General features: G+C 43.8%; 1 protein-coding gene across 4 annotated transcripts in view; it reads right to left on the reverse strand.

Moving 5' to 3' along the window:
* Window positions 1-8,521, reverse strand: part of LOC141049426 (neurabin-2-like) — a 114,918-nt gene extending 106,397 nt beyond the window's left edge. The window contains exons 1-2 of one of the 4 annotated variants that reach the window (XM_073545893.1): window positions 8,081-8,521; window positions 3,985-5,707 (exon numbers count right to left, since the gene is read on the reverse strand). In XM_073545893.1, the coding sequence (XP_073401994.1) occupies window positions 3,985-5,526 (1,542 nt within the window). In that variant the 5' untranslated portion in view covers window positions 5,527-5,707; window positions 8,081-8,521. Of the gene's footprint in view, window positions 1-3,984; window positions 5,711-8,080 lie in introns of all 4 variants that reach the window. The other 3 variants (XM_073545889.1, XM_073545890.1, XM_073545892.1) reach the window with 3 other exon arrangements.
* Window positions 8,522-10,601: the final 2,080 nt, after the last annotated feature.

Below are 10,601 nucleotides of genomic sequence, written 5' to 3' on the forward strand. Positions count from 1 at the left end.
AATTTGGGAAAGTTATGAAATGTCCTATAAATGGCTGTTCTATTCCTGATCTAAGGCTACATTCACACACAGCGTTTTTCCTGCGTTTGAGGATACGTTTTTCAGTTGCAAAAGCAGATCAGCTTTTTAAAAAACTGCATCACCTGAAAGGTTTTTGAGCTCATAGATAATGTTTTTAATAGCAAAAGCAGATTAGAAATCTGCTCTATCTATATATCCATTTCTGTCTATCCATATCATATCTGTCCCAAAAAGAATGAAAGCCGGATAGCACACAGACTAACACTCCTTTTTTTTAGCACCAGTCAGGTACACCTCATAGCTGCCCAAAAGGACGCCCAGGACAGGCATTGCTCGTCTTCAGTAACATCAGCATCAACTGATAGTTGGAATAAATTCACCACCACATCTTCTCAAGGTGCAGGCTTTTTTTTCAAGTGAAGGGGTGTACAGTATGAGGTTCTGCCCCCCCCCCCCCCCCAGGTTTGATCCTGGCTACGCCCATGGTGTGAATGTAGCCTGAGGATCTAGGCTTTGTCTTAGCCGAGATAAGTCATAGTGTGTATATATATATATATATATATATATATATATATATACACACACACACACACACACATATACATATACATATATATACACACACACACATATACATACACACACATACATACACACAGTACAGACCAAAAGTTTGGACACACCTTCTCAAAGAGTTTTCTTTATTTTCATGACTATGAAAATTGTAGATTCACTCTGAAGGCATCAGAACTAGGAATTAACACATGTGGACTTATATAATTAACAAAAAAGTGTGAGACAACTGAAAATACTGTATGTCTTATATTCTAGGTTCTTCAAAGTTGCCACCTTTTGCTTTGATTTCTGCTTTGGACACTCTTAGCATTCTCTTGATGAGCTTCAAGAGGAGTCACCGGAAATGGCTTTCACTTCACAGGTGTGCCCTGTCAGGTTTAATAAGTGGGATTTCTTGCCATATAAATGAGGTTGGGACCATCAGTTGTGTTGTGCAGAAGTCTGGTGGATACACAGCTGATAGTCCTACTGAATAGACTGTTAGAATTTGCATTATGGCAAGAAAAAAGCAGCTAAGTAAAGAAAAACGAGTGGCCATCATTACTTTAAGAAATGAAGGTCAGTCAGTCCGAAAAATTGGGAAAACTTTGAAAGTGTCCCCAAGTGCATTGGCAAAAACCATCAAGCGCTACAAAGAAACTGGCTCACATGAGGACCGCCCCAGGAAAGGAAGACCAAGAGTCACCTCTGCTGCGGAGGATAAGTTCATCCGAGTCACCAGCCTCAGAAATCGCAGGTGAACAGCAGCTCAGATTAGAGACCAGGTCAATGCCACACAGAGTTCTAGCAGCAGACACATCTCTACAACAACTGTTAAGAGGAGACTTTGTGCAGCAGGCCTTCATGGTAAAATAGCTGCTAGGAATCCACTGCTAAGGACAGGTAACAAGCAGAAGAGACTTGTTTGGGCTAAAGAACACAAGGAATGGACATTAGACCAGTGGAAATCTGTGCTTTGGTCTGATGAGTCCAAATTTGAGATCTTTGGTTCCAACCACCGTGTCTTTGTGCGACGCAGAAAAGGTGAACGGATGGACTCTACATGCCTGGTTCCCACTGTGAAGCATGGAGGAGGTGGTGTGATGGTGTGAGGATGCTTTGCTGGTGACACTGTTGGGGATTTATTCAAGATTGAAGGCATACTGAACCAGCATGGCTACCACAGCATCTTGCAGCGGCATGCTATTCCATCCGGTTTGTGTTTAGTTGGACCATCATTTATTGATGAACCCAATCAAGATGGTTTGGTGTGAGCTGGACCGCAGAGTGAAGGCAAAAGGGCCAACAAGTGCTAAGCATCTCTGGGAACTCCTTCAAGACTGTTGGAAGACCATTTCCAGTGACTACCTCTTGAAACTCATCAAGAGACTGCCAAGAGTGTGCAAAGCAGTAATCAAAGCAAAAGGTGGCTAGAACCTAGAATATAAGACATATTTTCAGTTGTTTCACACTTTTTTGTTAATTATATAATTTCACATGTGGTAATTCATAGTTTTGATGCCTTCAGAATGAATCTACAATTTTCATAGTCATGAAAATAAAGAAAACTCTTTGAATGAAAAGGTGTGTCCAAACTTAGGTCTGTACCGAATGTATGTAATCGATATTACATAGTGTATTACATATTTACAATTTATTACAGTTTGTGTTCTAAAGTTGTATTCCAATAAATAGATATTATGTTCTATCTAAATATCTTGATTATTGCATCATAGAAATGATTAAATGTCTGATGTTCACATTGTACTACAATAAATTTTTCACTTAAATATAAGCAATATATGTGGGAGTCGGAGTCGTGGAGTCGGTGTAAGGGAAATTAAGGAGTCGGAGTCGCAGGTTTGGCTTACCGACTCCACAGCCCTCCCTTTCCCATAATCATAATTCTGCTTCACGTCACTTGTCTCATCTATTGCATTTTTTCTGTGCTGTAGTGTGCATAAATGTGAGTCTTCAGATTTTGCATTAGTCTAGCCTGATGAAGAGACCTGAGTAGTCTGGAAAGCTTGCAATGTGTTACCATCTTTTCAGTTAGCCATTAAAAGGTATCAACCACAGATGACTCTCAATTCTGAATAGTTTTCTATCTACTGGCTAACACGGTACAAAGATATACATCTTTCCTGTATCAAGAAAGACCCGAAACACACCGCCAGAGCAACTAAGGAGCGGCTCCGTAGAAGCATTTCAAGGTCTTAGACTGACCGAGCCAGTCTCCAGACCTGAACCCAATAGAAAATCTTTGGAGGGAGCTGAAACTCAATGTTGCCCAGTGACAGCCCCGAAACCTGAAAGATCTGGAGAAGATCTGTATGGAGGAGGGGGCCAAAATCCCTGCTGCAGTGTGTGCAAACTTGGTCAAGAACTACAGGAAACGTCTGACCTCTGTAATTGAAAACTAAGGTTCCGGTACCAAATATCAAGTTTTTTTTTTTTTTTTTTTTAAGATTCTGTCTCACCGTTGAAGTGTACCTATGATAAAAATTACAGACCTCTCTGGTCTTTGTGAGAAAACTTGCAAAATCGGTAGTGTACCAAATACTTATTTTCCCCACTGTATGTACATACAAGAGATCACAAGAAGATATTACACCCCAAATATTAGAAAAAGAAGACCATTGCAAATGCTAAATGGTGAATAAGATACATTAAATCAACACTGGACACAGAGGATGACCTTGGACATAGACAGATGGTACTAGATAGACATTTTCCCTTCTTCTGTCCTGGTAACACGGTCTCCTCAACACAGTTCTTCCATCTATGCTCTTTGGACAAATATCTATCTAGTACCATCTGTCTAAGTCCATCATCTGTGTCCAGTGTTCATTTAATGTATCTTATTCACCATTTAGCATTTGAAACTGTCTCCTTGATGCTTCTGATTTGTGGCATATACTCCTGTCCTGGGTGGTTTGCGGTGTAACATCTTATTGTGCATCCTTGTATTTACATATGTATATTTTATACCGCTGTTTGTATTACTATGTGGGTGCCTGTCTTTATAGTGCCAGCATTTAACCATTATTTGCTAATACAGGTTTTATACTTTTATTATTCCGTTTTTTGACATTCCCCCCACACCGATAACCACAAGTTGGTCTTTTATTCTTTGGGCACAAAAAAAAAATAAATTATACAGACGTTTACAATTCCAACAGCCAAAAAGCACACTTTTTGGCCGGCAAGTGAATAGAGGCCTACGAGAGTGTGAACACAGCCATTGATTGATGCTTGGAACTTCTCAAAAAGTATTTATCTTCAGTGATTGATTCAGAAAATCATCATGTATCAGTTGTGTCTACAAAACCAACAAACTTAAACAGTAAAAAAAATAAAATTAAACACACTAGTTCCTGTAATAGGAAAAAAAATACTATTATATACCTTAATCGGAGCTGTTGAGAACTTCACTTTCCTGGCAGGCATTAGGTCTTCTTCCTCCGACAGGCCAGGTACTTCCTCATAATCACTGGTGAAGTCATAATCCACATCTTCTTTTACTACATCTCCAGGGTGTTCCCCTTCAAGGTCTTTATCATCATCGAAGGCTGCATTTTCAATCCCAAAAGCTTCAGTAGAATACCGTACTACGTTTTTGTTGTTATCAATCTGTTCTTCAAATTCACTTCCATCCTCCTCGTCGGTGTCCGCCTCTTCGGTGGCATCACCTGTTGGTTTTGTGACGACCTCCGTGCTTGTGTTTGTTACATCTTCTAATTGACTTTTTCGTTCATCCTTGACCTTTCGCTCGGCGATCTGGAAGCTGTCATTTAGACATGGCTTTGGACCAAGAGGCTTTATGTCCTCAAAGACATCATCTTTTAAGTTTGCATCCTCTTCACTCTCGGAGGACTCGTTTTGTAACACCACTAGCTCCGCTCGCACCATCTGAGTCTGTGTTTTGGCCAATCCCGGAGTCTGAGAAGCGTTCTCTTTTGTACCTGGAAGTGTATTGTTATTCTGAAGATAAGTAGATCCCTCTAGGACTAAAGCATTTTTTGAAGCCTGATCATCCTTTAGGTTCTGGTCTTCTTCTACCTTTTGATCCTGAGCAGAAATGTTTTTGGTCCCTTCATTATTATTCAGCCCCGAATCCGTCAAGGCATTGGAGTGATTAACGTTTACAACAGAACTACAACCAGACTCTATTACAATTTCATTAGTCTTTGACAAATCTTTAGGTTCCTCTCCGTCACTATCAGCAAGAAAACTTTCCAATCTCCTGCTTATAAGTCCCGCATTTAAGGAGGAAGATGATGAAGATGTTGACCGGTGGCTGTTGAACTGATTGCTTTCAGACGATGTAGATGTGGTGGACTTTGCCGAAACACTACTAGGGCTACGATCGCAAGAGTCACTCTCCATTTCAATAGATCCATGTCTGCGGTCAAGCTTGGTCAACTTGTCCTCCTTGGTTGGAGAAGACCTGTCAAAAGTAGTCTGGCGGTTGAGATTTCTTTCAAAGAGTTTCCTGGTTTCTGAAAATTTTTCCGCTAAGGCTACTTTGTCCAAATCGACTTCTTCCACTGTCTTGACAACTTTATCAGGACATGGCACATCGGGGCTGATATTTAAGGCGTTGTTCTTTTGCACACTTACAAAAGTGTTTGTCGGAGGAGGAGAAGGAGAAGAAGAAGAAATCTCAGGCCTTATAAGTTTGCTTTCCACCGGATCAGGAGGAGATGAGCTCATCTGCATGAACATATTTTTGATCTTGTGTACCCGATTGCCATAGGAGGCACGGCCTCGGGTAAGGTCCCCCTGTGCTCCATTAGCATTTAGCTTCAAAGTGGTGGGCTTCGGAGAGATCTCAGGTTTGACACCATCAAATGAGCACTTGATTGCCTGAAAATCAGATTTATATGCGTTCCTGTGTGGAGAAGCACTCCGGAGGTTCCTCTCCCCTTTGCCTTCTGTTTTCATCATTTTTTTTTTTGGTCACAAATTGGCCTGCTTGAGAAAATGTTCAGCGTCACTCCCCTCTCCACATGGACAAACGAGGATCACAGGAATTAATGCAGCGCTGGGTTCATGGGAAATCCCAAGCAGTGAATCACTTCCTCCGCACTCAGCTGTCTGTCTAATTTCATTGCCACAAGACAACCATCTGCTGAACGAAAGAAGAACAGAATCATACGGGAGGAACGAGACATTTATCCATGATGTTTTGTCATCAGCTTTGCAGCAGGAGTGCATTAAATAACAGAGACATTAGCATAAAACTTATAAGGAAGAGCCGCTAAGTACTTGTATAATATTTACAATAGGAGGAACCAAGGTCATTAATACAAGATCTGGGGAAAAACAATGACAATAAGAAAATAAACACATTCCAAATGTCAACAACTACATCAGGCTCCAGTAGTCAAATAATAAGAGTAACTCCAAAACGGTCAAGAATGTAAAAGGCACAAACTATCTCCTCTGCAAACAAAAACTTGATAAAGTGTCATTTCCTAAATCATTCTTCCTACAATTAACATTTTTATGGCTTTAGCCATTTAAAGGGGTTGTACAGGGGGGAGTTTAACAGGACAGGTCATCAATGTCCAATCGGTAAGGGAATGACACCCGGCACCACCCCCGGATCAGCTGTTCCCAGTGTCAGAAGCTGCCGAAACTGCTCAGCACAGCTCCGCCGATGGAATAGTGAACAAGGTTGGGTACTGCACATCCGCCCCTTATTGATTTGAATAGGTGGGAGTTGTACAGTACCCGGCCACTATTCCATTGACAGCCATACGGTGCTGCTCCATAACTGAGCAGCTAATTGATTTGTGAGGTCAGGTATTGATGACTTATCCTGTGTTAAAGACCTGGACCACCCCGTTAAGACTCACTTATACATCACATTGCTTCAGACGAAAGCTCTGAGGAACCGCAACAATTTGGGACCCTCCTAAGAGATCCATAAGTAAAATTACATTTTTATCTGATGCATCTTTCTCCATTAGAGGGGTTACCGTAAGATCATTTAGCAACCATGCACATGATAAGCATATAGCTACCACCGCTCATGTGACTGATGTAGATCTTCTTCTAAAGTCCTAGATTGTCAGTGGATGGAGCAATGGTCACGCCTGCACTACGGCCCCATTCACACAGGGGACTTTTGCATTCATGACCAGTGAACCCCAGAAGTCAAATATTTTCCTTCTATACAGTGAATAAGCGATAAAATGTTACTTATGGCAAAATCCCTTTAAGAATGCGACAACGCATCATATCAGGATTGCAGTATCTAAAAGGCTTCAACATATTCCACAGTGCTGCACAATGCAGGCTAGGTGCCATTTTGTAAAGAGCCACTGAACGCGAGTTTAAACCCCCCATCATACGCATCAGAGGTGCAGAAAAAGGTGGAAAACGAGGATCCTCTCCTGAAGATTTTCTCGGCACATTCGAGATACCGACCTAGATATATGCACATCTATAACAGCCTATATGCAAAGTGACTTGCTGCGACACTCTTACCTAGATGACCCCACTCACATACCCATCCATTCCAGCAGGACTGGCCTGTTATCTTATGGGTACGGGGCCTCAAGGGGCAAAAGGATAGGGTGTGTTAAACGTCAAGATGCCCAATCCTTCCTTCAAAAGGGATACAGCCTGCCGCCAGAGGTGCTGGCCACATTACAGAAGGTGGACGGCCTCCCTAGAAGACGGGCCTGACCGGAGGAAACCTCAGAAGACGAGTGGTGACAGAGTAATGCGAGTTTATTCACGCTCTAATGACATTTACTTACTATTCCCGGGACGAGTGACCTCTGCAGACAATCGCTGGCCTTACTGGTGATGCTGGCATGGACGGCAGATGACTTATGCGGCCAGCGATTGGCTGCAGCGGTCACATCTGGGAAAGTAAACAAAGAAAGGTACAGTCGCAGGATCTGGAGCTGCTGCGGCCGTATCGAGTGAGGTTTGGGATTTGTTATAAATTACGCTACTTCTACAATTTGGGACCTACAATGTTTTTCTGGTCACAGACTGAGGTGACAGCGGCGACTTTCCACGGACGTCTACAGAGAGCGGCAGCGGCCCGGAGGAGACTGGCAGCAGCGGCATGGTACTACCACCCCTGTCGGGCACAATGGCCGGGGACAGGTCCTACTCCAGTGATGGCACAAACATCATCGCCATGAAGGCCACCAGAGATTCTCCACTGAAGACACTGTGTTCTTGAACTTGCTGTGATACTAGAGGAGGACTCAGACTTCCATTCAAGCGTTATACAAAGGGCTTCCAAGTCTTTTTGGCCGGCAGCCCGGCTGGGGGATCTCAGGATGAGCGCCTGCAGACAATGAGGAGCACACAATGGATGTGGATGCACAGGAGCAAATGGGGAAGTAGAAGAAGCACAACACTGCGGCAAACACTGGACCCCGGCAGCGCCCCCCGACCCTCCGGGGCCGACCCCAGCTCCCGACCCCCAATCTGCAGCCTCCAGGCGACCTCGCGGTAAACTTTACAAAGTTACCTGAACTCCTGTTATCCCCCGCCAGAAAGCGTGCTATGGATCAGTCCCAAGTAGTAATATGAAGCCAAGGAATAATCCAACCGGGAATTAGGGGGGGGGAATACTTAGCAGTTCCGTGGACTTGTTATGGCGCTCTCCGCTGCGCCGCCATCACTTTTCCCTCTTCCCCCGGGCTCGGGCTCCTTCTTCCTCCTCGTTCTTCCCAAATAACTAACTGCCAAATGCCAGCCGAGCGCGTCCACGACACTCAGCCAATCCAGGGCTCCAGGCTGCGCGCGCTCCCGCCGTCCTGTGACTCAGGGCTGAGAGGAGGAGGCGACTGAGAAACTTCCCAAGGCGCGCCCCCGAGTGCTGCCCGCTGCGCCACCTACAGGGCGCGGGGACGAGTGCGCATGCCCAGCTGAGAGCGGACCACCTGTGCATCTGGCGTCCGGAACTACAAGTCTCAAGACTTTGCCTCGATCACAGTTTCTGCACAGCACGTATCGGGAGCAATTAACTGCTGATCAATTAGTACTGATTGTTATCATTACCCATTTACAACTTGTTTATGGCAATTTGCAGGAATTAATATACCCCTATGGATAATACCGCCATAACGTGCTTCTATAATACCGCTATATAGCGGTTATATACCGTAATTCTGCCATACAGCGCTTGTATGATACCGCTATAAAGCGCTTATACAGCTCTGGCAGAAATTAAGAGACTACTGCACAGTTGTATAAAAATCATCTTCTCTACATGTCTGACAGCCATTCCATTCCAGTGTCAGTTGAATTCCAACCAGAGTACACCTCATTCTACTTAATGTGCTTCTGATTAGGTGATCACCTGAACCAAATCTTATTTAATGAAGGAAAGTACAAAAAAACCCTGCTGTGGTGTTCACAATCCTCTTGCAATAGGACAAGCTGGATGGAAAAACAAGTGCAAGTAATGTCCCAAAAGTAATAGGAATGAAAAAATAACTTTTACCCATGCCAAAGGAGTTGAAAAGAAGGGCTCAATTCTAGCTTTAGTAGCAGAGGGATACAGTGAGCATCATGTTGCCTCCTTCCTTAAAATTTCTAAGACGACAGTACATTACAACAAGGTCAAGCAGCAGACATTGGGGACAACAAAGCTACAGACCGGCAGAGGGCGAAAATGACTTTCCACTGACTGGGATGACCGTCATATTCGAATATCACTCAGCAACCGCAGGATGACATCAAGTGACCTAAAAAAGGAATGGCAAATGGTAGCTGGGGTGAAGTGCATGGCAAGAACAGCTTGTAACAGGCTCCCAGAGGCAGGGCTCAAGTCATGTAAAGCTAGAAAAAAGCATTTCATCTATGAGAATCAAAGGAGAGCCAGGCTGAAGGATTGGACCATAAGGATTGGACCATAGAGGACTGGAGTAAGGTAATCTTCTCTGATGAGTCTAATTTTCAGCTTTGCCCAACACCTGGTCGTCTAATGGTTAGACGGAGACCTGGAGAGGCATACAAGCCACAGTGTCTTGCACCCACTGTGAAATTTGGTGGAGGATCGGTGATGATCTCGGGATGCTTCAGCAAGGCTAGAATTGGGCAAGTTAATCTTTGCGAAGGACATACAGTACAGACCAAAAGTTTGGACACACCTTTTCATTCAAAGAGTTTTCTTTATTTTCATGACTATGAAAATTGTAGATTCACTCTGAAGGCATCAAAACTATGAATTAACACGTGGAATTATATAATTAACAAAAAAGTGTGAAACAACTGAAATATGTCTTATATTCTAGGTTCTTCAAAGTAGCCACCTTTTGCTTTGATTTCTGCTTTGCACACTCTTGGCATTCTCTTGATGAGCTTCAAGAGGTAGTCACCGGAAATGGTCTTCCAACAGTCTTGAAGGAGTTCCCAGAGATGCTTAGCACTTGTTGGTCCTTTTGCCTTCACTCTGCGGTCCAGCTCACACCAAACCATCTTGATTGGGTTCAGGTCTGGTGACTGTGGAGGCCAGGTCATCTGGCGTAGCGCCCCATCACTCTCCTTCTTGGTCAAATAGCCCTTACACAGCCTGGAGGTGTGTTTGGGGTCATTGTCCTGTTGAAGAATAAATAATGGTCCAACTAAACACAAACCGGGTGGAATAGCATGCCGCTGCAAGATGCTGTGGTAGCCATGCTGGTTCAGTATGCCTTCAATTTTGAATAAATACCCAACAGTGTCACCAGCAAAGCACCCCCACACCATCAACACCTCCTCCTCCATGCTTCACAGTGGAAACCAGGCATGTAGAGTCCATCCGTTCACCTTTTCTGCTACGCACAAAGACACGGTGGTTTGAACCAAAGATCTCAAATTTGGACTCATCAGACCAAAGCACAGATTTCCACTGGTCTAATGTCCATTCCTTGTGTTCTTTAGCCCAAACAAGTCTCTTCTGCTTGTTGCCTGTCCTTAGCAGTGGTTTCCTAGCAGCTATTTTACCATGAAGGCCTGCTGCACAAAGTCTCCTCTTAACAGTTGTTGTAGAGATGTGTCTGCTG

The sequence above is a fragment of the Dendrobates tinctorius genome, unplaced genomic scaffold (assembly GCF_039654945.1).
Source record: "Dendrobates tinctorius isolate UK_male_01 unplaced genomic scaffold, ASM3965494v1 ptg000143l, whole genome shotgun sequence".
NCBI lineage: Eukaryota > Metazoa > Chordata > Amphibia > Anura > Dendrobatidae > Dendrobates > Dendrobates tinctorius.